This window comes from Myotis yumanensis, unplaced genomic scaffold, assembly GCF_028538775.1.
Source record: "Myotis yumanensis isolate MYYU_CA2020_CCGP unplaced genomic scaffold, mMyoYum1.0.hap1 SCAF_20, whole genome shotgun sequence".
Taxonomy (NCBI): Eukaryota; Metazoa; Chordata; class Mammalia; order Chiroptera; family Vespertilionidae; genus Myotis; species Myotis yumanensis.
Genome location: NW_027223771.1, coordinates 2,110,839 through 2,137,369, shown reverse-complemented (window position 1 = coordinate 2,137,369; position 26,531 = coordinate 2,110,839). Strand labels below are relative to the sequence as shown.

The 26,531-nt window shown below is 54.2% G+C and overlaps 1 protein-coding gene across 1 annotated transcript in view; it reads left to right on the top strand.

Moving 5' to 3' along the window:
- WDR93 (WD repeat domain 93) overlaps positions 1 to 22,889 on the top strand; it is a 29,656-nt gene extending 6,767 nt beyond the window's left edge. Inside the window, exons 4-16 of the mRNA XM_070400566.1 lie at positions 1,082 to 1,146; positions 3,089 to 3,167; positions 6,538 to 6,653; positions 7,386 to 7,470; positions 9,788 to 9,959; positions 11,286 to 11,356; positions 12,570 to 12,692; positions 13,600 to 13,719; positions 14,665 to 14,878; positions 15,879 to 15,942; positions 16,202 to 16,358; positions 16,918 to 17,098; positions 22,573 to 22,889. Coding sequence (XP_070256667.1) covers positions 1,082 to 1,146; positions 3,089 to 3,167; positions 6,538 to 6,653; positions 7,386 to 7,470; positions 9,788 to 9,959; positions 11,286 to 11,356; positions 12,570 to 12,692; positions 13,600 to 13,719; positions 14,665 to 14,878; positions 15,879 to 15,942; positions 16,202 to 16,358; positions 16,918 to 17,098; positions 22,573 to 22,669 — 1,544 coding nt within the window. The 3' untranslated portion in view covers positions 22,670 to 22,889. The remainder of the gene's footprint in view (positions 1 to 1,081; positions 1,147 to 3,088; positions 3,168 to 6,537; positions 6,654 to 7,385; positions 7,471 to 9,787; positions 9,960 to 11,285; positions 11,357 to 12,569; positions 12,693 to 13,599; positions 13,720 to 14,664; positions 14,879 to 15,878; positions 15,943 to 16,201; positions 16,359 to 16,917; positions 17,099 to 22,572) is intronic.
- The last annotated feature ends 3,642 nt before the right edge of the window (positions 22,890 to 26,531 follow it).

Genomic DNA, 26,531 nt, shown 5'->3' with positions numbered 1-26,531 from the left:
AAAAAAAGGAAGATGTAATGGGAAAACCGGGTGAGTGATGGGGCAGGGAGGTCAGTGAGGGGGAGGGAAGAAAAGGACTCCGTTCTGCCTTAGATCACAGCTGGATGCTGAAGCCGCTGTGGGAGAATAGGGCTTCAGGGCTCGGTGCGTTCCATTTGCACGTGCCCAGCTTTGGTCTAATCGCGCCCTATCTGGTCAGGTTCACGTCTGTGTGACCCGCGGCGTGATGAGTCTGCGGGCAGGGGCTGCCTGGCTCGTCCCCAGCAGGTCCCTGGCCGGAGAGCAGGTACCCCAGGGGTGTGTACTGGGCGCACTTAGACCTCCACCCCCGTGGGCCGGTTGCCTTTGCGAGGTCTGTGTTACGGGTGGAGGGGCGGGTTCTGGGTGTCTGGGCGGCACCTAAAGGAAGGGGCGAGAAGTCAGGGGGATGTGGATCCTCTACTGGAAGGAGCCCGTAGGTTACACCATAGTTAGAATGACACAGATTTCAGGTGAGGCACATAGAAGAGTGAGATATGACCTTTCCCTCCAAGAACCTATGACCTCGATAGAGGAATAAAACACACCCACAAGCCTGGCCGGTGTGGCTCAGTGGTTGCGAGTCGACCTATAAACCAGGAGGTCATGGTTCGAGTCCCGGGTTGCAGGCTCGATCCCCAGTAGGGGGCGTGCAGAAGGCAGCTGATCAAGGATTCTCTCTTATCATTGCTGTTTCTATCTCCCTCTCCCTTCCTCTCTGAAATCAATAACAATATGTTTAAAACAAAAAAAAACACCCACTGGACACAGGTGGATAACCAGGTGAGGCAGAATGGGATGATGACTAGCACAGGGGACAGGAGTCAAGGGGAGGGGACCGGTGTGGCCAGAGGGCCCATGGGAGGCTCCTAGGAGAAGGGAATGGGGCTGGGGTGGGCAGGTGCCGGGTGGAGGAAGGCAGGGAGACCCAGGCCCTCACAGCGGGGTAGGGACGGGAGGAGGCCCGAGCGTGCAGGAGTTGCCAACGCCAATCTCAGGAAGTCCGAGAGAAAGTGACAGCTCCCTCGTCTGTCTTACTTTCTTACTCATTTTTCCCTTTCAGGTGTCCTTAGACTGTTTTATCTTTGTAAGGAAGGTCTCTTCTTCATCAAAACCATCAATGAAGTGGTAAGTTCCTAGAGCGGGGCCGCGCGCTGTAGCCAATCAGGTTCACTCTTAAGGTGGAAGCGAGGCCCTGGCCGAGTAGCTCAGTGGGTTAGAGCGCCGGGCGATATACCAAGGTTCAGGGTGTGAGCCCCGATCAGGGCACATACAAGAATCAGCCAAAGAATGCATACGTAAGTGGGACAGAAGCGATGGTTCTCTCTCCTTTCCTCTCTCTCTCTGAAAAAATCAATAAATAAAACTTTAAAAAATGTATTAAGCCCTAGCCAGTTTGCTCAGTGGTTAGAGCACCGGCCTGTGGAATGAAGGAAGAGTCATAGGTTTGATTCCGGTCCAGGGCACGCACCTCAGTTGCAGAATCAATCCCTGGCTTCGGTGGGGGCACGTGCAAGAGGCAACCAACCGATTTGCCTTTCTCACATCATATTTCTCTCTGTGTGTCTCTCCCCCTCTCTTCCACTCTCTCTTAAAATCAATGGGAAATGCCCTAACCGGTTTGGCTCAGTGGATAGAGCGTCGGCCTGCGGACTGAGGGGTCCCAGGTTCGATTCCGGTCAAGGGCATGTGCCTTGGTTGTGGGCACATCCCCAGAAGGGGGTATGCAGGAGGCAGCTGATCGATGTTTCTAACTCTCTATCTCTCTCCCTTCCTCTCTGTAAAAAATCAATAAAATATATTTTAAAAAATCAACGGGAAAAATATCCTTGGGTGAGGATTAACAAGAAATAAAATTAAATTAAATTAAATTTAAGATGGAGGCAATGACAGCTGTCCTAGAATAGTAAGAAAGAGACACCTCCCTGGTCCAACAGCCTTCTCCAAAGTAGTCAATTTAAAGGTTCCCGGACCATCAGAGGTGGGAGCTGAATACCTTGGACTTATTACATGTGGTTGAGAGGAGAGAATTACGAAGGAACTCTGGTCCAGGCTGAGCACCAGCCCAACGTATCCGATAACTCCCTCTGAGTCCCTAAAATTTCCGGGCCGCCTCACATCCTGTTCCCCGGCCCATGCTGTTCCCTGTGCTTGGAGGACTCTCCCTGCCTCCCTACCTACTGTGCGTGCCTCTTAAATTTCTCCCGTGCCTCCAGGCCAGCTCTCTAACATACTCTCCCTCCTCTGTGCCACCACCGTACAGAACAGAATTTCCTTCGCGTTTTCTCCCCTGCAGCCTTACTTGTTTACATGATGGCTTCTTCCCTGGGATGTACGCTCCCTGAGGGCAGGGGCACGTCTTACCCGTGCATCCCTCGTTCCCACACACTGCCTGCCTGTTGCTGTAGGTCCTCAGAATGTGGGCTCTTTTTATTTTTTAAGATTAATGAATCCCCAAAAGAGACAGTATTGCTCAGGGTAGATTTCTAATTGCAGTTTATCTTGTACAAAATGTTACTGATGGGCCCCAAGGCAAAGAAAGTATCCTATGTAATAAAAGCCTAATATGCTAAGTGTCCAGTCATCCGTCCAACCAATCAAAGCGTAATATGCTAATGATATACTAAGGCTGCTCAACCGCTTGCTATGATGTACACTGACCACCAGGGGGCAGAGAGTCGACCGGTCAACCAGTCGCTATGATGTGCACTGACCACCAGGGGGAAGACGCTCCGACCGGTAGGTTAGTTTGCTGCTGGGGTCCAGCCGATCAGGACTGAGCGAGACGGCCAGACACACCCAATAAAAATATATTAAAAAAAAAAAAGAAAACAAAAAATCCACAGACTGGGAAACATATCTGAGATATAAAGTTGAACCGATCGTTCATCAGTCGCATTCCTAGGCTTTGACCCGAGAGAAATACAGTGTCCACAGAGAGGCATCTCTCCGTGCCCCCAGCTTGGAAGGGTTTCTGTGAACATGGGTGGGGGGGGCACGCCAGCCCCCGCAGGCCCCCTCTCGGCCAGCGGGCGGCCTGGCTCTAGCAGCCTCTCTCTCTCCGTTTCAGGATGACACCAACAAGCAAACCATCTGCGTGAAGATGGACATCTCTCACGGAGGGGACTTTGCAGCCTTCCTCATACAAGGCAAGGCTCACGGGGGCCGCGAGGAGAGTCCGGGTCGCAGTCTCCCCTAGAGAACCCCCCTTCCCCTCGAGGACTCTTCAGAACTGCAGGGGCCGGGCAGAGTCCTCGTACCCTCCACCCAGCTTCCCCAGGCCCTTGTCAAACTTACTAGTGAGCCAATAGCATGGGTACAATACGATTTTTTTAAAGGTAATATCCTTTGTAACATTGAATTGCTTTCCTTTTTTAAAAAACATATTTTTTTTTCATTGGTTTCAGAGAGGAAGGGAGAGGGAGAGAGATAGAAACATCAATGATGAGAGGGAATCACTGACCAGCTGCCTCCTGCATGCTCCCTACCAGGGATCGAGGCCGCAACCCGGGCATGTGCCCTTGATTGGAATTGAACCTGGGACCCTTCAGTCTGCGGGCCGACGCTTTACCTACTGAGCCAAACCAGCTAGGGCTATAATACTATTTTAAAAAAATTTTTTTTATTGATTTCAGAGAGGAAAGGAGAGGGAGAGAGAGATAGAAACATCAATGATGAGAGAGAATCACTGATCGGTTGCCTCCTGCACGCCCCCCCCCCCCCCCCCAACCCACTGGGGATCAAGCCTGCAACTCAGGCATGTGCCCTGATCGGGAATCGAACCATGACTTCCTGGTTCATAGGTAGATGCTCAACCACGGAGCCATACCGGCCAGGCGGTATAATACTGTTAATTACATATTCTCTCCTCGCCACCCCCCCGCCCCTGCAATTTCACCAGTTTTCCCATGAATCTAGTTTTTTTGCTCTGAGGGTCGGTCAGGAAACCACATTGCATCTAGTCTCACGTCTGCTTAGTCTACTCCTGACGGACAGTATCTTGGTCTCTCCTTGTTTTCCGTGACCTTGACATTTCTGAAGAGCACCGGTCAGATGTTTTGTGCAACGTCCCTCAGTTTCATGGTTTGAGTGTTCCTCGTGGTTCCACTGGGGTTAAGGATTTGGGGGAAGATACGCAGAGGTGAAGGGCTTTTTTCACTGCAGCGAACCAGGGCCAGTGTGACAGCAACGTGACTCTCTGCTGCCCATGTTAACCTTGACATTTAGTTAAAGTGGCATCTGCCAGGCTCCCCCCGCCCCCCTCCCCCTCCCGGCTGAGCCACTGTGTTGCCCTGTCCGAACTCTGTCAGAAGGGAGTCACCAAGTCCAGGCCACACTGAAGGGGAGAGGCAGCAGAACCAAAGAATTTCCGGCTGAATGCTGAAACCACCACAGTCATCGAAAACCACTTGGGGGAGATACTTTGAGATTCTACAAATACCCTGTTTCTTCTTAAAGTTTTGCCCACCCATTTAAGCAATGTTGCAATTATTACTATGGTGATGAACTTTTTTTTTTCTTTCTTCCAAATGGACTGTTAGCTTGATTTTTTAAAAAAATATATATTTTATTGATTTTTTACAGAGAGGAAGGGAGAGGGATAGAGAGTTAGAAGCATCGATGAGAGAGAAACATGGATCAGCTGCCTCCTGCACACCCCCACTGGGGATGTGCCCACAACCAAGGTACATGACCCTGACCGGAATTGAACCCGGGACTCTTGAGTCCACAGGCCGAAGCTCTAGCCACTGAGCCAAACCGGTTAGGGCTGTTAGCTTGATTTTTAACTTTTGAATATTTAGACATATGATTTATGGGCCTCTATTTTATTTTTTATTAATTTATTTTTTATATATTTTTATTGATTTCGGAGAGGAAAGGAGAGGGAGAGAGAGATAGAAACATCAATGATGAGAGAAAATCACTGATTGGCTGCCTCCTGCACACTCCTCACTGGGGATCGAGCCCGCAACCTGGGCATGTGCCCTTGGCCAGAATCAAACCTGGGGCCCTTCAGTCCGCAGGCCAACGCTCTATCCACTGAGCCAAACTGGCTAGGGCTGGGCCTCTATTTTTAAAACATATATTTTTATTGATTTCAGAGAAGAAGGGAGAGGGAGAGAGGGATAGAAACATCCATGATGATGAGAGAGAATCATGGATCGGCTGCCTCCTGCACGCCCCCTACTGGGGATGGAGCCTGCAACCTCGGCACGTGCCCTGACCGGGAATCTAACCGTGACCTCCTGGTTCATAGGTTGATGCTCAACCACTGAGCCACACCGGCCGGACTGGGCCTCTACTGATATTCTTTCCTGGGTCCCTCCCAGGTCACATGTTTGAGGAAGATGTGTACTTACACCGCTTTATGCATCAAAGGAGACTTTGATTCGGCAGCAGTTTCCCAGGGCGGCCCAAACAGTGCCACACTGGGTGGCTTAAAGCAACAGATCACTATTTTCTCCCAGAGTTCTGGAGGCCAGAATTCTGAAGTCAAGGTGACCAGTTGATCACTTTTTTGTTTTTGTTTTTTTTGTTAATCCTCACCTGAGGATATCTTTCCATTGATTTTTTTAGGGAGAGTGGAAGGGAGGAGAGACAGAGAGAAACATCGATGTGAGAGAGACACGTTGATTGGTTGCCTCCCGCATGCACCCTGACCAAGGCCAGGGATGATGGAGCCTGCAACCGAGGTACGTGCCCTTGACCGGAACCGAACCCGGGACCCTGCAGTCCGCAGGCCTTCGCTCTATCCACTGAGCCAAACCGGCCAGGGCGACGAGCACTTTTTGAAGGAAACCTTTAGCCAGGAACCCATCCCACGAGAAAGCAGCCCCTCCCCCGATGGGCAGGTACTCGGTACAGAGCCGAGCACATTTCTATGACAAGACAAAGTCCCCCGCCCCCCCCCAGGTTGTCATCTGCCCCAATATTGGTCAGAAGGATTCTCTTGGGGCATCGCTCCCAGTTCCAACCCCTTCTCGGCCTAGCCCTGCCTGGTGCTGGTTCCATACGAGCCTCCTTCCTCCCCAGAGAGGAATCGCTGAGACACGATGTCAGTGGGGTTTGCCATTGGGGAACACAGGGATGGGCCCAGCAAAGTCTGGTTAGAAACTGTTAGGGTTCACCCTAGCCGGTGTGCTCAGTGGTTAGAGCGTCAGCCTGTGGACGGAAGGATCACTGTTCGATTCCGGTCCAAGGGCACATGCCTGGGTTGCAGGCTCGGTCCCCAATAGGGGACGTGCAGGAGGCAGCCGATCCATGATTCTCTCTCATCATGATGTTTCTCTCTCTCCCTTCCTCTCTGAAACCATTCAACCAACCAATAAAAGAAACTGCTGGGGCAGTGCAGGTGGGGTGGCCTCGGGGGAGCAGCCCAGCTCTCCGGGAGTGAGGACCCTGCTGTTTGGGGGTGTCTGCCGGCCTCCGTGTCAGGGGTTCCGAGGAGACAGGCCGTCCTCAGAGGACACGTGGCGCCTGCCTGCGGTTGCTCAACAGTCCCTGGCTTTCCCAACGCAGGGGCTGGAGACACTTGGCTGGACGTGTACAAGTTGCCCAAGGAGGCTTGGGTCAAGGAAGTGGAACACCCCCAACTGGCTGTGAACCCAAAGAAAAAACCCAAACAGCTCCAAGCGGTAGGAAGCCTGCGTTTCTCCCTCCCCTGGCCCTCCATCCCGCATGAGCCCTCCTGGGGACATGGAGGTGAATGGGGGTGGGAGGGAGGGCAGGCACCCTGGCCATATCTCCCAAACCGATTCGCTCTGGTTCAAACCGGCCGTTAACGGCAGAGTGGCTGCGGGAGCAGGACTCAGTCCCTCCCGGGTCTGGGCGTTGCCTCTCCACCCAGGACTCCTAGGCATTTCTCTGGGGGCCTTTCCTCTTGCCTCCCAGGCAATTTCGCTTCCCTTCGCGGCTGATGTAACCCTTTCATGCCCCGCATTCCCCTGAATTTCCCAGACTCTGCTATAAACAGCTTGTTCTCAGTAGACAGAAATGCAGGTATTTTTAAAAAAACGTATTTGCATTGATTTCAGAGAGGAAAGGAGAGGGAGAGAGACAGAAACATCAATGAGAGAGAATCACGGATCTGCTGCCTCCTGCACGCCCCACTCTGTGGATCCAGCCCGCTACCCCGGGCCTGTGCCCTGACCGGGAGTCGAACTGTGACCTCCTGGTTCCTAGGTCCACGCTCAACCACTGAGCCACGGCCAGGCATGGGTCTGTCTACCACTTTGCTATTTACTCTCTATCGTCCTACTGTTTTTTTCTCCCTTTTCCCTCTTTGCCTGCCATCTTTGGAATTATTTTGGTGTTTGTTTTTTCCCCTCCTCTGTGGTCTTATTAGCTGTGCCTTTTCCTTATTGTAGGATGGAAGCAGCTGTTGTCTGGTGGAGTTTAAGTTGAGTATTCCAGTCCACGTAATGAAGATCAAGCCACCCAAACCCATTACAGGCCAGTATGATTCCTCTGATACTCTCCTTTGGCCATTGATTTTGCATTGTTTTTTCTTTTTGTTTTGTTTTTTTAAATATATTTTATTGATTTTTTACAGAGAGGAAGGGAGAGGGATAGAGAGTTAGAAACATCAATGAGAAACATGGATCAGCTGCCTCTTGCACACCCCACACTGGGGATGTGCCTGCAACCAAGGTAGATGCCCTTGACTGGAATCGAACCTGGGACCTTTCAGTCCGCAGGCCGACGCTCTATCCACTGAGCCAAACCAGTCAGGGCTGTTTTTTGTTTTTTTAAATATATTTTATTGATTTTTTACAGAGAGGAAGGGAGAGAGATAGAGAGTTTAGAAATATCGATGAGAAAGAAACATCGATTAGCTGCCTCCTGCACATCTCCTACTGGGGATGTGCCCGCAACCCAGGTACATGCCTTTGACCGGAATCGAACCCAGGACCTTTCAGTCCGCAGGCCGACGCTCCATCCACTGAGCCAAACCGGTTTCGGCTGTTTTTTCTTTTTGTTGCCTTTTCCCACCTTTCCCATCTTTTCTATTTATTGGCAGCAATATCTAAATCACAAGTACAGTTCTGGAGAGAAAATGTTCTTTTTTTTTAAAATATATTTTATTGATTTTTTTACAGAGAGGAAGGGAGAGGGATTAGAGAGTTAGAAACATTGATCAGCTGCCTCCTGCACACTCCCCACTGGGAATATGCCCACAACCAAGGTACATGCCCTTGACCGGAATCGAACCTGGGACCCCTGAGTCCGCAGGCCGACACCCTATCCACTGAGCCAAACCGGTTAGGGCGAGAAAATGTTCTTTAAGTGATAAACTCTGGGACCTAAAGACACATGTTATAAATGTTACGGGGATACTGTCAACTAACAGAATGGGGAGACCATGAAAGAGAGAGGTCTTTCCTGGTGCTGATAGGAATTCATTCCTTTTTTAAAAAAAAATTTTTTAAGATTTTTTTTTTTACATTGGTTTGTTTGAATCAGCATCCAAACATATTAATTGACTTGTCATGTCTTTTTTGTTTGTTTGTTTGTTTTTTTAAATATATTTTTACTGATTTCAGAGAGGAAGGGAGAGGGAGAGAGAGAAACATCAATGATGAGAGAGAATCATTGATCGGCCGCCTCCTGCACATCCCCTACTGGGGATCCAGCCTGTAACCCAGGCATGTGCTCTTCACTGGAATTGAACCCGGGACCCTTCAGTCCACAGGCTGACGCTCTATCCACTGGGCCAAACCGGCTAGTGCTGGAGTTCATTCATTGCTACACCCCATGTTAGTTCATTCATCAGTACAGTCAGCAGTAGGTTCTACACGTGGAAGCGAAACGATGTATAACGAACCGGTTAGACCAGTGACGGCGAACCTTTTGAGCTCAGCGTGTCAGCATTTTGAAAAACCCTAACTTAACTCTGGTGCTGAGTCACATATAGAAATTTTTTGATCTTTGCAACCCTAGTAAAACAAAGACATATTTTTGATATTTACTTTATATATTTAAATGCCACTTAACAAAGAAAAATCAACCAAAAAAATGAGTTCGCGTGTCATAAGTTCGCCATCACTGGGTTAGACCATCCGTGGATGGAATATGCTACCGTGAGTTGATCAACGAGGAGCCTGCTGTAGAGAGCTACCCAGCAAAGTGATACCAGTGGCTGCCCTGGGGAGGGGCATCCGGGCCACTGAGGGACCTGGCAGGCAACTTGAGGGGCCTGGGCACGTGCCAGAGAGTAGCGAGTTCTGACAGTTGGGGTGCGGACCCAGAAACGAAATCGCCCGGTTTTCCTGTGGGCTTAGGGACAGATGACAGGCAGGAAACGAAAGCTTATGGGAAGGGGAGTGATGGAGACAGTGACTGACAGAGGGAGGCGGCCTTGGAAAGGAAGGTAGTTGCAGGAAACTAAACAGAGGAAGGGACAGGACTGCCTGCTGTGTTGGTGGGGCAGCGACCGTGCGTGCCCTCAGGTCTCTGGTGACGTGGGGAACATCCCCTGGAGATGCTGTAACCGGGGGTGAGGACCTGCGGTGGGAGGGAAACGCGGAAGCAGAAGGAGCAGCAGCTCGTGGCCTGGGCTCCCTGAGTGCGGGGGTAGCAGAGAGGCCCCGGAAAGACAGCGCCTGGGCTCACGGCCGGACGGCCGGACGGCCGGACGGAGGGTTGCAGGCGAGACTGGGTTTCTGAGGAGGCGGGATTCTGCAGGAGCTGGGAAGCGTGGAGGAAGGAGGGGAGCCTCAGGAAGCGGGAGCTGGACGGTCTGGCCTACTCTGGACTATGTCCCGCGCAGGCAGCCTATTTAAGAGCCCCCTGGAAGTGTTTGCAAAGATGGAGGGCTGCTACGGGCTGGGCTCGGGCCAGAACCACATCATCAAGGACAGTCAGTGGGAGCAGCACACCGCCATCTTCAACGCCACCTACAGGAAGTACCTGGATGGGGAGTGGGAGGAGGAGCCGCTCAGGTGAGCCCTCGCCCTGCGCCCCGGCCCCCAGGGCTTCTCCCCAAGGACCTGAATCAATCCGGGGTCTAAAAGCTTCTGGTTTGGGGCTTCTCTCAGAACTCCAGCAGATCGTTCGAGAAGTCATATATATATATATATTATTATTTATAAAAAGTCATATATATATATATATTTTATTGATCTCAGAGAGAAAGGGAACAGGAGAGATAGAAACATCAGTGATGAGAGAGAATCATTGATCGGCTGCCTCCTGCACGCCCCCTATTGGGGATCGAACCCGCAACCCGGGCATGTCCCCTGACTGGGAATCAAACCATGACCTCCTGGTTCCTAGGTCGATGCTCACCCACTGAGCCACGCCGGCTGGGCGAGAAGTCATATCTTTTTGAGATTTTTTTAAACAGGACAAAGGCTGAGAACATGGATTTCAAGAAGGAATAGATAGTAGCTATGGAGATGGCAAACAGCTTATTATACTACTTTAGGTATGATACCATCTCTTAGCATTTTGTCCTAGTTAACTAGACAACACGGAAGATCCTAGACGTAGAACGGTAAGTCACTACCGTTAACATCTGTCTCCATTTCCAGCGGGCCCCACTCGCCCCATGTCCTGACGGTAAAAGCAGAGCCCCAGCCTGGGAAGTGTCTACTGGGGATGGAGCCCACAACCCGGGCGTGTGCCCTGACTGGGAACCGAACCGTGACCTCCTGGTTCAGAGGTCGATGCTCACCCACTGGGCATGAACGCTCTCATCTTGCTCTCATTGGGCCTTGAGTTTGCTCCGTCAGGACACAGCCCTAGGGCTGAGCCCCCATGGCACCTCGTTGCACCCTGGGCTGGAATGAGCGAGGCTCAGGGGAGCGCTGCCTGGCGAGGCGTTTAGGAACCTGCAGGCAGCTGTTAAACCGCTGGTTACTGTCCATCGTGAGAGTGTTTACACCACAGAAAGCCACAGCCCTATAAATCAGGAATTGGGGCTTTAAAAAACAGAAAAACAGCCAATTTTTTTCAGCACAGCACGGCTGTACCGCCCCCAGGATAAGAGGGCATTCGGGCATATGGCCCAAGCCTGGTCCTGAAGGGGTCTCCCCGGGTCAGGGAGGGCACTGCCCAGGGCTGGGCGCTGGTCCCGCCTGGGAGAGGCTCCCGCAGCCCCCGCCCCGCACCCACTAGGACCTGCACCCAGAATGCCATGTGCCTCGGGGCTCTGGACCGCATTTCCGGTCCTGGTACCGAGACTACCAGCCTTGCTCCTTGCCAAAGAGTCTGTCGTGGCTCTGACGAGTCTCTCTCTCTCTCTCTCTCTCTCTCTCTCTCTCCAGTATGGCCACGTTCCACTTCCTTTTTCACAGCTGCCTAACGGTGATGCCAGCAGAGGTCAAGAGCCCCCCAGGTAAGTGACCATGAAGGAGTGGCTGCCCTGGGCACGTGGCCGGTCACCTTGGGCAATGCCTCAGCAAACCCCCCACCCCAGAGGGGTCCCCGCAGCACACCCTGCGTGGGGGGAGGGGGCCAGGTGGAAGCTGGTGCCGGCTGTGGCCGCACTGCTCCTGGCTGGGCTGCGGCCCAGAGGCCCTGAGAATGGGGCTGGCACTGTCTTCCGGGAGTGACCGGCCTCAGGGGAGGATGCCAGGCTGTTCTGGATATGAATTCACTTTGTACAGGATGTGATTTAAAAACTGACAGCCAGCCCAGCCCATGTGGCATAGTGGTTGAGCGTCGACCTAGGAGCCAGGAGGTCTCGGTTCCATTCCCGGGCAGGGCACATGCCCAGGTTGCGGGCTCGATCCCCAGTAGGGGGTGTGCGGGAGGCAGCCGATCCATGATTCTCTCATCATTGATGTTCCTACCTCTCTCTCCCTCTCCCTTCCTCTCTGAAATCAATAAAAATATATTTTTAAAAATATCAGTAAAACACTGACAGCCAGATGGGCACGAATGATCTAGAAGCTGTGGAAGCAGCCGAGGGCAGCTGTGGCCACTGTCCCTCCCAGGAAAGGGAGCTGGCCTAGGAGCAGCCCTCCGGGGTGCCCCACCCCTGCTCTCCGGGACGCTCACCCTTGTGGTGGGTGCCGCCCAATGGAACAAACCACTTTTTTAAAAAAAATATTTTATTGATTTTTCACAGAGAGGAAGGGAGAGAGACAGAGTTAGAAACATCGATCAGCTGCCTCCTGCACATCTCCCACCGGGGACGTGCCCGCAACCAAGGTACATGCCCTTGACCGGAATCGAACCCGGGACCCTTCAGTCCGCAGGCCGATGCTCTATCCACTGAGCCAAACCGGTTTCGGCTAAACCACTTTTTAAAAAAATATATTTTTATTGGTTTCAGAGAGAAAAGGAGAGGGAGAGAGAGAAACATCAATGAGGAGAGAGAATCATGGATCGGCTGCCTCCTGCACACCCCACACTGGGGATGGAGCCTGCAACCCGGGCATGTGCCCTGACCGGGAATCGAACTGTGACCTCCTGGTTCATAGGTCGACGCTCAAACACAAAGCCACACCAGCCCGGCGGAACAAACCATTTTTTATTTCAAACTGACTTCCCCTTGGGCAGTGGCCACCCCGGCTCCTTACTGACGCCCCCCTCTCCTTCCCCAGGGGTCCCCAGTGTCCTCGGCGTGCACTGGACAGGCCGGCACAACTTCTTCCTCTATTCACTCAACCGCAACCTGAAGGACAGAGTTGGTACTCGGCTGCCTGAGCTCGGGACCCTGGGATCAGGTCCTGCTCCAGCTTAGCCGAGAGCACGTGGCTGGCACATAGTGTGGCTTCAGGGACCAGAGCTGTGCGGGCAGACGTGGGGGATGGGGGGTACGTGGTGACGGTGGTGTGGCCTGAGGCTCTGTCTCAGAACTGTCCTGCTTTTTAAAAAAAAAATTTTTTTAGGGCCAGAGCCCGGCCCGGCCCAAGTGCCTGCGAACTGTGCAGTCTCAGGCCTGTCACCTGACACCCCAATCCCCCGACTTCTCCTCCGAAACACAGAGCTGGTTAATGACCATCCTGCCTCCTGCTCACATTGGCTGTGAGCAGCAAAACGCAGAGTTCTGTATGTGAAAGCTCTTTGGCATTCACAGGCCCTTAGGAAAGACATTTGTTGGTTTTTACATATTTATGGGGACCGGTTACACGAGTCAGTTCACTCTGTGGTATTCCCTTGAGCAGAACACTTACGCTGTATATTAGAGTTATGCTTCCCAAGTACCTTTCGGCCTCCACAAAGGCAGCCTGGCCTCTAACCTGGGCTTCGGTGCTGACTGCCTAGGTGACCTTGGGAATATCAGCCACTTCCGTGCCTCAGTCTCCTCATCTGTAAAGTGGGAGCTAGCAGGACCCACTCATAGGACCCTGTGGGAATCCAATGGAGCGAGGCGTGAAAGCGCTTCCCACGGCGCCTGTGCTCACTGATCATGAGCTGCAGTCTAACAGGCGTGTGACGTGCTCTATCATCCCGAGCATGGAGCTAGCGCTGCAGGGACGGGGGCGAGATGGGAGTCCACACAGGTGCTCCTGCCCTCGTCCCCGACAGGCAGGCTAGTCTGGTCTCAGGTGGTGCCAGTGGAGGGGACGGCGGGTGTGGGGCGGAGTGGGGGGGGAGGGGGCAGCCCGGTGAATGTGTCCTTCCCACCAGACCCCGAGGGTGTGTGGCCTTGTGCTGCGCCCATTGCCTTGTCTCAGCTCAGCGACTGCGGCTCCTACCTGGTGCTGGCCTGCGAGGACGGGGTGCTCACGCTGTGGGACCTGGCCGAAGGTGAGCCCCACCTCTGCCCGGCACCTGGATATATCTCCAGAGACCGAGACTCCAGGAGCTCTGAATTCCTGCTGTTCTTAAAGGCCACTCAGAGGGCTGGTCCTGCTTTCCCCTCATTCACTAATTCATTCAACAGACATCACCTCCCAGCGCCACACGCCCTAGCCCTCCACCCCGCCCCAAGCTCTCAGAACAAGCAAGTCTTCCTTCCTGCTCCCCCAGCCCCTGCTGACAGCAGGAACCTCCTTGCTGTTGAAGCTGAGAGACCTGGCCAGCGATCAGTTCGAGACTAGCAGCTACTGTGGGTGGGCAGAACAATCACAACTTCACAATCCCTTCCAATAGCTTGTTTTCATCTTCCTGGATATTGATAAATGCTTCCAAGGCAGTGGTTCTCAACCTTCTGGCCCTTTAAATACAGTTCCTCCTGTTGTGACCCAACCATAAAATTATTTTCGTGGCTACTTCATAACGGTAATGTTGCTACTGTGATGAATCGTCATGTCAATATCTGATATGCAGGATGGTCTTAGGCGACCCCTGTGAAAGGGTCGTTCGACCGCCAAAGGGGTCGCGACCCACAGGTTGAGAACCGCTGTTCTAAGGGGTACTTAGAAGGGGTCCCCTGAAGGGGGCGCTCACTGCTTGATTTTTGTCCTCACGTCCCTCAGGCCCTTGCTGGCTGCAATCCCCCACCAGGGCTGCATCCCTTTGTCCCCCCTTTTTAAAAAAATATTTTTATTGATTTCAGAGGGGAAGGGAGAGGGAGAGAGAGAGAGAAACATCAATGATGAGAAGGAATCACTGATCGGCTGCCTCCTGCAGGCCCCACACTGGGAATCGAACCGTGACCTCCTGGTTCCTAGGTCGATGCTAACCACTGAACCACGCCGGCTGGGCCCTTTGTCCCCTTTCCGACCTGCACGGGTGCCTCTCTCTCCCCAGGACTGCCTCTTGGGGTCATCGCTCTTCCTGAGGTGTGTTCCTGCCAAAGCATTCACTTCCTGAAACACTTCTTGGTCCACGAAGGGCGGAACGTGTACCCAGAGGGTCCGGCGAAGTCCCAAACGACCTGTGTGGTGCTGTGCTCGGACTCGTCCCTCCACCTGGTGACCGCCTCGGGGGCCCGAGGCACCACCGTCAGCGTGCTGGTGGAGAGGTCGGTGGCTCTGAGGGGAGGGCGGGGGAAAGGATCCGCCAGTGCTGGTAGCGAAGCAGCAACCACCTCCCAGGCCGGAGCCCCCTTGCCCCACAGCCACCCGCCTCTCCCGATGAGCTGCTCAACCTCACGTCTCCCGTATGCGGGTGTCTGTATGCAGCAGGGTCCCAACAGAATGGTATGATGGCAGACAACCCCGTTCACAGCCCACACGGCCAAGAAGAGGGTCACTTCCACCAAAATAGCCTTTTCTCAGTTTCCCCACGGTCCCTCTCTCGTCTTTACTATTATTTTTTAAATATATTTTTTATTGATTTCAGAGAGGAAGGGAGAGGGAGGGATAGAAGCATCCATGATGAGAGAGAATCACCCACTGGCTGCCTCCTGCACGCCCCCTACTGGGGATCGAGCCCACCACTAGGGCACGTGCCCTGGCCTAGAATCGAACCGTGACCTCCTGGTTCATAGGTCGATGCTCAATCACTGAGCCACGCCGGCTGGGCGGGCGAGAGAGTCACCTTTTGATGGGAGTTGGCGTCAAACATCACGGCCGATGTGTTTTTTTTTTCAATCCACCACAGCGTTTTCCTAAATTCATTCCGTTGCTTTCCTTTAAGAATTACCCACACCCGTGGGCGTGTGTCCCCACGCAGCACCTGTAGCTGGGCATATGGAGGGAGCGTGTAAATGGTGCCACGGTCTAAGCATCCTCCCACTTATACCTCAGTGCTATTTATTCTGTAAGTTGCTCGGCATGTTCGTGAGGGTGCCCGGGAGGCCGCCCTCGGCTGCGGGCCTCATTCCCACCGCTGCGCTGTGTTCTGCGGTGCACACACCAGTTACTGACGCGTTCTCCCACTAGTGGAGACTTGCGTTGCTCCCAGTTTCTGCCGCTATGGGGAGTCCCCCACACATCTCTCGCTGCTTATCTGCAAGCGTTTATTCAGGATGCACACCTGGGAGAGGAGAGGGTGAGTGTTTGTCCGTCCGGTGCCCACAGGCCTGTCAAGCACCCGGAGGAGGCTCTCTGTGCCGTGGCCCCCGTCCCGACCTTGCCTGGCATGGTAGGTTCCTCGTGCCTCTCACTCCTCTGCAGCGACGGCTCACGCCGCCTCCTCTCTGCTGGAGGCCATCACGTGCCGGAGCTCACAGCTCAGTGGGGACGGCAGACGAGTCCCCAGGCCGCTGCCCTGAGCTGGGTCCGAGGCCGCGTGCCCCGGAGCACGTCGGTTCTCTGTTTTCCCGCTTCCTGCCCGGCGTCTCCTGTCCCACGCTGGGGCGAGGGCCCCGTAGAGAACCCCGTGCCCATCCCGCTGCCCCCAGGTGCTGACCTTCTGCAGGAACGGCTCCGTGCTCCTGCTGGACGTGGCCCGGCCTCACGTCGTCTGTGCCTTCGCGCTCCCCGGGCCTTACCACCTGGCGGTGCCCTGGAAGCCAGTGTTTGCCGTGTCTTCGCAACACCCGTTCTTCCTGCTCCGAGGTAGGGAAGGGGGACCATGAGGGCGCGCTGCCCAGACCTGGGGCCTGCTGACCACTTCCCTGACTTCCTCAGTGGCCCCTCCCGAAGTCCTAGGGCGACCCCATCCAATCTGCTCCCCCACTCTTTTTGTTTTTTTAATATATAATTTTATTGCTTTCAGAGAGGAAGGGAGAGGGAGAGAGAGAAACATCAATGATGAGAGAAAATCATCCATTAGCTGCCTCCTGCACGCCCCCTACTGGGGATCGAGCCTGCAACCCGGGCATGTGCCCTGACCGGGAATTGAACCGTGACCTCCTAGTTCATAGGTCGATGCTCAACCCCTGAGCCACGCCAGCTGGGCTGCTCCCCACTCTTTGTCCCCCCCCTCCCCCACCACAGCCCCAGAGTCCTCACCAGACACTCAGGAGCGACGCCAAGCAGGCCTTCTCTCTGGACCCCTGCTCCTCCAGACCAAGTGGGCCCTCCCGGCTCAGCCCCGATGACCCGGCCTCACCTGGGCCACAGAGACACAGAGAAGGTGATGCTGACACAAAAGCGCACTCTCATCTCATCTCAGGAGACCATCCGGACGGGGACAGTGACACCCCGAGTTCTGTCTTCTACTTCAATTTCAACTCCTGCTCACTCCTGGAGGACGCCTCCAACAGCTGCTTCATTCCCCAAGCGGACTTGGACGCCGCGGGCTTCCCGCAGGAGTTGTCCCTGGAGAGGAGATGCGAGGGCTTCTTCCAGAAGAGGTAGCTCCCAGCTCTCCCCACCCCTGCCCCGGCTCTCCCCACCCCTGTCCCAGCTCTCCCCACCCCTGCCCCAGGCCTGGCCTGGGTGGGAACAGTGGAGTTGGTTTGAGGGTAAGACCCTTCCGGCATTTGAATCCTCCCCTCGCACTCCGATTCCCGCTCCGATTGGTAGAAGAGGAGGAATGAGCTGAGGCTGATGAGGAAGGAGGGCCTCCAGTTGGTGCGTTCTTCCTGTTAAGATAGGCTTTCTTTTCTCTCTCTCTCTCTCTGTCTCTCTCTCTGTCTCTCTCTCTCAAGTATATTTTTATTGATTTCAGAGAGGAAAGGAGAGGGAGAGAGAAATAGAAACATCAGTGATGAGAGAGAATCATGGATCGGCTGCCTCCTGCACGCCCCACACTGGGGATAGAGCCTGCAACCGGGCATGTGCCCTGACCGGGAATCGATCTGTGACCTCCTGGTTCATAAGTCAATGCTCAACCACTGAGCCACACTGGCTGGGCTCCTTCTGCTTCCTCAACTTTTTTTTTAAAAATAAATTTTATTGATTTTCCACAGAGAGGAAGGGAGAGAGACAGAGAGCTAGAAACATCAATGAGAGAGAAACATCGATCAGCTGCCTCCTGCACATCTCCCACTGGGGATGTGCCCGCAACCCAGGTACATGCCCTTGACCGGAATCGAACCCGGGACCTTTCAGTCCGCAGGCCGACGCTCTATCCACTGAGCCAAACCGGTCCCGGCAGCTTCCTCAACTTTTGAAGGCATATTTGGGTTATTAGACACCATCGGGGCTGGCAAACGAGGGCCTGTGGACCAAATCCAGCCCACGGCCGCCTGGGTGAAGGGAGCTTCCCGGGGACATGGTCACGCTCAGCAGTAGACAGGACCGTCCCACCAGAGCCTGCAGGACCCACAGAGCCCGCGGCCCGAGACCCCTTTCCTTCACCCACCCTCTGGATGCACGGGTGTCAGGCCTTCTGACTCCGCCCACCCCTGCCCGCCCCCCAGTCCCCCCTGGGTTCCTGTCCGCTGTGAAAGCCCAGTGAGGGCCTGGCCCACCTGGAGAAACAAGTCTCTCTTTTACCACCCCTCCCCCCGACACACACCGATTTCTGGGGCTGCACATGCTTGTCGAGATTTCTTGCCAGGGTCTGACGGTACATTTTGGGTGGAAGGGTCATCGCTGGAGCCCTGGGTTCTCGGCCCAGACCGGCCACGGCACGTCGGGGACTTGGGCAGGTCCCCTCCCTGCCAGGTACGCAGGGTCCTCCTGCCAGCTGAGCTGGGAGAGTCTGTGGCCCTCCCATCCCCACAGTGTCCGTGGGCCCCTTTCTCTGTTTACTGTCTCCTCAAGAGGGTGAAGTCGGTTGGCTAAGAGACTCAGGTTTGAATCGGATGCCATCCCTTACTAACTGTGAGACCTGGGGGGCGTTCCTCAACCTACCAGAGCCTCTGTTCCCACATTCACTCAAAAAAATGGTTACTGCCGAAACCGGTTTGGCTCAGTGGATAGAGCATCGGCCTGTGGACTGAGAGGTCCCGGGTTCGATTCCGGTCAAGGGCATGTACCTGGGTTGCGGGCACATCCCCGGTGGGAGATGTGCAGGAGGCAGCTGATCGATGTTTCTAACTATCTCTCTCCCTTCCTCTCTGTAAAAAATCAATAAAATATATTTAAAAAAAAAAAATGGTTACTGAGCACCAACCATGTGCTAGGCCAGTGGTCGGCAAACTGCGGCTCGAGAGCCACATGCAGCTCTTTGGCCCCTTGAGTGTGGCTCTTCCACAAAATACCGACTTCTGCGCGTGGGCCACGAAGTTTCAATCGCACTGTATGTGCGCGCCCACACGTGGAATTTTGTGGAAGAGCCACACTCAAGGGGCCAAAGAGCCGCATGTGGCTCGCGAGCTGCAGTTTGCCAACCACTGTGCTAGGCTGTGTTCTGGACGTTTTGATGATGCCTGAGCTTCAGCCTTTATACACGCAGAGGGCGCCCTGGCCTGTTTGGCTCAGTGGATAGAGCATCAGCCTGCGGACTGAAGGGTCCCTGGTTTGATTCTGGTCAAGGGCACATGCCTGGGTTGCAGGCTTGATCCCCAGTAGGGGGTGTGCAGGAGACATCCAATCAGTGATTCTCTCTCATCATTGATGTTTCTATCTCTCCCTCTCCCTTGCTCTCTGAAGTCAATAAAAATTTATTTTTAAAAATACATGCAGCCGAAACCGGTTTGGCTCAGTGGATAGAGCGTCGGCCTGCGGATTGGGGGGTCCCGGGTTCGATTCCGGTCAGGGGCGTGTTCCTTGGTTGCGGGCACATCCCCAGTGGGGAGTGTGCAGGAGGCAGCTGGTCGATGTTTCTCTCTCGTCGATGTTTCTGGCTCTCTATCCCTCTCCCTTTCTCTCTGTAAAAAATCAATAAAATATATTTAAAAAAAAAAAAATACATGCAGAGCGCTAGGCACACGGTGGTCGCTCAATAAACGGTAGATACAAGCCATTGATGATTATGGTTCTCTGCATTAATCTAAGTTCACGCCAGGGAAATTCTACACATCACCACCAGGGGGCGCCGCAGCGCCTCCTCCCTGACCGCCGCGCCTCCCTGGGCTGTGGTGGCGGCTTAGGTGGCTTTCAGTATCTGCTGGAGGGAAGCATGGGGCTCATCAGGAGAGGAACATGGCCAAAGCTCTTGGGCAAGGAGGACAGTGAAGAGAGGGACAGCGACGTTTCCCCTGATTAAAGATTTACCCAGAGTGCTTGTCTGCCCCTCACATGGAGGTCGGACACCCCCTCCTCCCCGGGAATGCCCCACAGTGCTGAGTGGGTGGAGGACACGGCCTCCCAGAACATTCTGCAGGGAAAAGGGCCGGGGCAGCAGGGCCCTGGGGGCCAGGGGCAGGGCTTGGGGCTAGCCACGCAGTGAGAACTTAGGGGAGTGCTCCCGGGTCCAGGGACCCGGCAGGAGCTGGGAGGGGGTGCACTGTGTGGCTGTGGCAGCCCCGCTTGAAGGAACCTTTCCTTGGACCTAATCACGGGGCTCCAGTCACACCCATGTTGTGATCTGGGTCCCAGCGATCCACTGGGTAACACCATGATTTAAAGAAGGCTTTCCTGTTCTGTTTGCTCGGAGTTAGATATCGGGGGCTTCCCCACCCCATTTTATCACGAAAACTTTCAAACACACAGCAGCTTTGAAAAAAAACTTCCGCGAACACCCGCACCCTCACAGCCTAGGTCTGTCGTTAACATGTTACTCTCGCCGTTTACCACACACATCCATGTACATCTAAAGGCTTTAATCCCATCTTATTTTTTTTCCTATTTATAGCTGGTGTCTGGAAGTTTCCATTGGCCCTAAATCTAGGTGAAACTTGAAGGCAATGGGTTGGTGAGGCAATAGAGTCAAAGTTTCAGGCCTGTCATGGTCTGTCCAAATTGCTTTTACAAAATCCGCCCTGGGGCTGTCGCAAGCAGCAGGGTGAACCGAAGCCCGCCCTCAGGGCCCAGAAAGGGGGCCAGTGCTGCCAAGGGTGCCCACCCCCTCCCGCTGCGCCCCGGCCTGGCCTCTGCCCCATCCAGCCGGGGCCTCGGGGGCACCATTTCCATCTGGTTCCCCTCCCCGTCTGTTCTAGTGTCTGCCATCTCTGACTGGGCCAAACATTTGACCACAGAAATTTCTGGACACCAGGAAGCAGACAGAAACAGTCTGTCCCTCTCCCTTTAATCCCCGTGGGTTACAGAATACAGGCCAAGCCCGGGCCAGGTTCCGCCCACCCATCTTCCTGCCATCAGTGGGCTTCTGGGTGACCCCACAGACCCGGGGCCCACAGGGCACAGGGCTCCCCTGGCCAGGGGCTGGGCAGGCCCTGCGTGGACATTGGGTGACATTTCCCTCAAGGCTGGAGGAGGAGGGGAAGGGATGGTGTGCCGACCGCCTCTGTTACTATCCTTGGGGAGGAAAGGGTGCGCCCAGCCTACCTTTCCTTTCCTTCCTTGAGAAACAAAGGGACGACTCCCTGGAAAATCCCCTATAGACACACAGCTCCCAACGTGCAGTCAGGGAGGCCCCTGGAAGTCAAAGGCTTTGCAAGGGACTGCAGGCGTCCCGTGCACTTGGAATGAACGTGAACATGCACTCGTTTGTTATTAAAACAAAACACTAAAGCCCTAGTCGGTGTGGCTCAGTGGATAGAGCCTCGGCCTGAGGATGGAAGGGTCCCACGTTCAATTCCTGGTCAGGGCACATGCCCAGGTTGCGGGCTCGATCCCCAGTAGGGGGTGTGCAGGAGGCAGCCGATCCATGATTCTCTCTCATCATTGATGTCTTTCTCTCTCTCTCTCCCTTCCTTTCTGAAATCAATAAAAATATATTTTAAAAATGTGAAAAAAAAATCCAAAACCAACCCACCCTTACTTTTTGAAAACCCCTACTCAAACCCGTCATCTCCTGGGAGCACCCAGGCGGTGGTCCCTCCTCCTCTCTGCGCGTGCGTGACCTTTGTGGCGCTCAGATGCCTCCTGTCACAGTGCTCTCTCACTCTGCCGCCCCCACTCCCTGGGGACAGGGGCGTGCTGTGTGGTCACTCTGGCCTGCCCGACACTTGCACCAGTGCCTGCCACTGGCAGATGCTCAAGAAACGCTTATGAAACGGCGCGCTGGCATCCCGGTGTGTGCAACGCGGGTCCGGGCTCACAGACCTCAGTTCCTGAGTGCGCTGTGCCGCCGGTCGCTGTCCACCTCACGCTCTGCCATGTCACCCTCATTCCCCCAAAGGTGTGTCCGGTTTGCCCAGCCGGTATGGCTCAGTGGTTGAACATCGACCTATGACCCAGGAGGTCACAGTTTGATTCCTGGACAAGGGGACATGCCCAGGTTGCAGGCTCGATCTCCAGTGTGGGGCATGCAGGAGGCAACTGATCAATGCTTCTTTCTCATCATTGATGTTCCTACCTCTCTCCTCCCTTCCTCTCTGAAATCAAAAATATAAATTTTTTTTTAATTATTTTTGTTGCTACTTCATAACTGTAATGTTGCTACTGTTATGAATCTTTTTTTTTGTTGTTAATATATTTTATTGATTTTCTACAGAGAGGAAGGGAGAGAGATAGAGAGTTAGAAACATCGATGAGAGAGGAACATCGATCAGCCGCCTCCTGCACATCTCCTACTGGGGATGTGCCCGCAACCCAGGTACATGCCCTTGACCGGAATCGAACCTGGGACCCTTCAGTCCGCAAGCCGACACTCTATCCACTGAGCCAAACCGGTTTCGGCAAAAATATATATATTTTTAAAAGGAGTTTCGGGTGCCCGCTGTGCACCAGGCCGAGTCCCGAGGGCACAGAGACGAGGCAGCCGTGTGCCTTCGGAGCGTTCCTGACGCTGGCACAGGGTGGTCAGGCCCGCCCTGGGGACCCGGGCCGGCTGGGGGCGCGGCACAAAGCACGCCCTTCTCATCTCCACCCCCAGGTTTCAGAAGCTGGAGAACAAGGTGAAGGAGAAGGAGCACTGGACCCGGCTGCGGAGGTACTCGCTGTTTCTGCAGAGAGAGAGCATCAGGAAGTGACCGGCCACGGCCAGGCTCCCGGGGAGGTGTCGGCAGCAGGCAGCCCGGAGGCCCCGAGGTGAAGAGACAAAGGGCCCAGGGGCCTGGACTTGCGGCCTGGGACCCCCGCAGAGCCAGCAGGGGGAGAGGGACTATTTTGGGGGGTTTCAGTCACGATGCCGACTGTCAGAGCCCTCGGGCAGGCAGGCAGCTGTGTCACCCAAATAAACGGCGATATTGTTTCCAGCTTCCAGGGTGGTGTGGGGTGTAGCCCTCTGCTCCCCACCAGGCCCGACCAAGCGGGGCCCAGGCCTGTGAGGTCCCCTGCCCGACGGACAGCCACTCCCGACCCCGCTGCGGTGTGGCCCCCCTCTTCTCCAACCGCTTCTTGTCCCACTCGGTGCTGCCTCATAATGGCATGGAACCGCGCTGGAGAGGCTGGGGCTCAGAGGGGGGAGTGGCTGCCTGAGCTCACACAGACGGGAGAGGCAGAGGAGCCAGGCGAGGTGGCAGGCAGGGACCGGGCCATGCTGCCCCTCGCCTGCTGGCCCAGGAACTCGGGGGGCACAGGAGAGGGGCAGAGGGGCACCTTTCTCTTCTCTAAGAAACCGCCTTTCTCAATGATGAGAAAGGAAAACTGGATGGAGGGTGCCCGCAGCTCAAGGCCACACGCGCCTCTCTGAGGACACCGTGTGGTGCCTTTGAGAACTGCAGGGGTTCAGGAGTCCCGTCTCCATGATAATCCGCCCACAGACGGCAAGCAGGTTTTTATTGTTTTTTAAATATATTCTCATTGATGTCAGAGAGGAAGGTAGAGGGAGAGAGAGAGAGAGAAACTTCAACGATGAGAGAGAATCACCGATCGGCTGCCTCCTACACGCCCCACACTGGGATTGAGCCCACAACCTGGGCATGTTTCCTTGACCAGAATCGAACCTTGGATCCGTCAGTCCACAGGCTGACACTCTATCCACTGAGCAAAACAGGCTATAGCAAGCAGGATTTTAAATATATATATATATATATATATATATATATATATATATACACACACACACACACACACACACACTTATTGATTTTGAGAAAGAAAGGGAGAGGGAGAAACATCATTATGAGAGAGAAACATCCATCAGTTGCCTCCTGCATGCACCCTGACCAGGGATCGAGTCTGAAACTTGTGCTCTGACGAGGAATTGAACCGGCGACCTTTCAGCACATGGGATGACCCTCAACCCAATGTACCACACTGGCCAAAGCGTGACGGCAACTTCTTATGTATCCCCACCTCCCTCCTCCCCTGGGTCACACTTGCTCCCTGGTGGCGGACACCTCCCCACGATGCTGGTACTGACTAACTGATGCTCCCCTTCCTCTGCACCCCAACCAGGTTCATGGTGTGACCCTGGTATGTCCTTGAGTAGGATCGGCTTAGCTGCCCCTCCTTAAGACACTGGCCCACCCGGCCAGCGTGGCGCAGTGGTGGAGCGTCGACCTCTGAACCAGGAGGTCACTCGGTCAAGGGCACATGCCCGGATTGCGGGCTCAGACCCCAATGTGGGAACCGATCAATGATTCGCTCTCATCACTGATGTTTCTATCTCTCTCTCCCTCTCCCTTCCTCCCTGAAATCAATCAAAACATATTTTTAAAAAACAGCAACACTGGCCCATCCAGCACCAGCATCTACACGGCACAGCTGTTCCAGCAGGAACGTGTGCACGAGGAGCTTTATTTTACACCCGAGACACATGCATGCACGCGCGCGCACGCGCACACACACACACACACACACACACACGCACGCGCACTTGCCTGCCAGGGCTGTGCCAAAGACCGGATTGGTCACCTACCACCCATCCTCCTCCCCACCCCAAACGCCACATACTGGTTTCGTGAAAAATTCCTTAACCTTCCTCATCCCGATCTGTGAGATAGCACACACCACCTGCCTCCCCCGGCTCTGAGGCTCAAATGACTTGAAATCAGATGGTGGATTTCATGTCCGATGCTCAGCGCCTGGCCCATAGTCACTGCCCTACCAACATTCGCTTCTCCATCACGTGAGTTCGAACCTGTCAGGCTGTGCAAGTGCTGTGACGAGGTGACCAGGGTCAGCCCGGCCTGGCGGCGCCCCGTGCTGATGCTGTCGCTCTCTCTCCCACCATCCAGACCAGGGCACCCTGCCAGGGCCCCGGGTGGGGTGAGCTGCCAGCCAGCTCTCAGCTGTCACAGAGGCAGGGCACCTGTGAGTAACCACAGGCTCTGGAGTCACATCTGGGGCCCAATCCCAGGGCCACCACTGAACATCTGTATGAACACGGTATCAGCCTCTTCTTTACAGCACTTTTTAAAAATACATATTTTTATTGATTTCCAAGAGGAAGGGAGAGATAGAAACATCGATGAGAGGGAATCACTGATTGGCTGCTTCCTGACCACTCCCTACTGGGGATCGAGCCTGCAACCTGGGCATGTGCCCTTGACTGGAATCGAACCTGGGACCCTTCAGTCTGCAGGCCAATGCTCTATCCACTGAGCCAAACTGGCCAGGGCTTCCTTACTGCACTTTGCCACCCTTTAGCTAGGGCTCACCTCACAGATTAGCTGAGAAATGAGAGCATGCGACAACGGCTCACCTACCTGGGTGCTGGTGACCGTCCTGTCCCTCTGGGTGGGCACGGCTCACCTACCTGGGTGCTGGCAACTGTCTTGTCTTTGTGAACAGGCACCAGGGCTTCCTCCGGTTCGGTGCGGCTGGCCCAGGAAGGGGTGGGGACGACAAGCGGTGGGAGGTGATCCCGTCTCATCTCCTGCCCTCCGTCTAATTAGCAGAGCCCTGTTAATGAGAACCACACTCAGGCGCTAATAAACGGCGGGAGGCCCCCAGCTCTGAGAGGCAGCAGAGGCCCTCCGCGGGGGAGGGGCCGGCCAACAAGCCCCACTTATCTGTGAAAAGACTTGCTAATAACTTTAATTCCCCCTCCCACCCTGCGGGGCCTTTGCCATGCAAATAGACTTTCTAAACCGGGTAGGATCCTGGAGAAAATGATGCCCCGTCCCCCCAGCTTAGGGTCCTGGGAGGGGAGAGTGACATGGGGGTGGAAGTGCGGGGAAAGTGGGCCTCACCCCCACTGCAGGGCCTGTGCTTTGGGATCCCACTCTCTGAAGACAAACATGGCAGGGTGCCCCTGAAATGCAGGACAGTGACACCCCCCCCACCCCCGCCCCAACGTGAATTACTTCCACTCCTAGCCTGAGCAGGAGCAAGACAAACCCATGGACTTCAACAGGTAAATAAACTGTGGTCTATAAATACAATGGAATACTCCCCGGGCAAAGAAAAGAAACCTAAAACCGCACGCTAAGTGAAAAAAGCCAGACATAAAAGGTCACATATCCTACGGCCCATTCATATGAAATGTTCAGAAAAGGCAACTCTATACAAAGTAGAGCAGTGGGCTGGGGCTGGGGCACAGCAGAATAGTGGGGAGTGACTGCTAATGGAAACAAGATTTTGTTTTGATTGAATGTATTAGGGTGGCATTGGCTAATAAAATTATACAGGTTTCCGAGTTTCCTTCTAGGGGGTGATGAAATGTTCTAAAATTAGTGATGATGGCCTAGCTGGTTTGGCTCAGTGGACAGAGCATTGGCCTGTGGAGTGAAGGGTCGCGGGTTCGATTCCGGTCAAGGGAGCATGCCTGGGTTGCGGGCTCGATCCCCACTGGGGGAGGGCAGGAGGCAGCTGATCACTGATTCTCTCTTATCATTGATGTTTCTTTCTCTTTCTCTCCCTTCCTCTCTGAAATCAATAAAAATATATATTGAAAAAAATTAGTGGTGACGGCTGCATAACTCCCTGAATATATGAAAATCATTC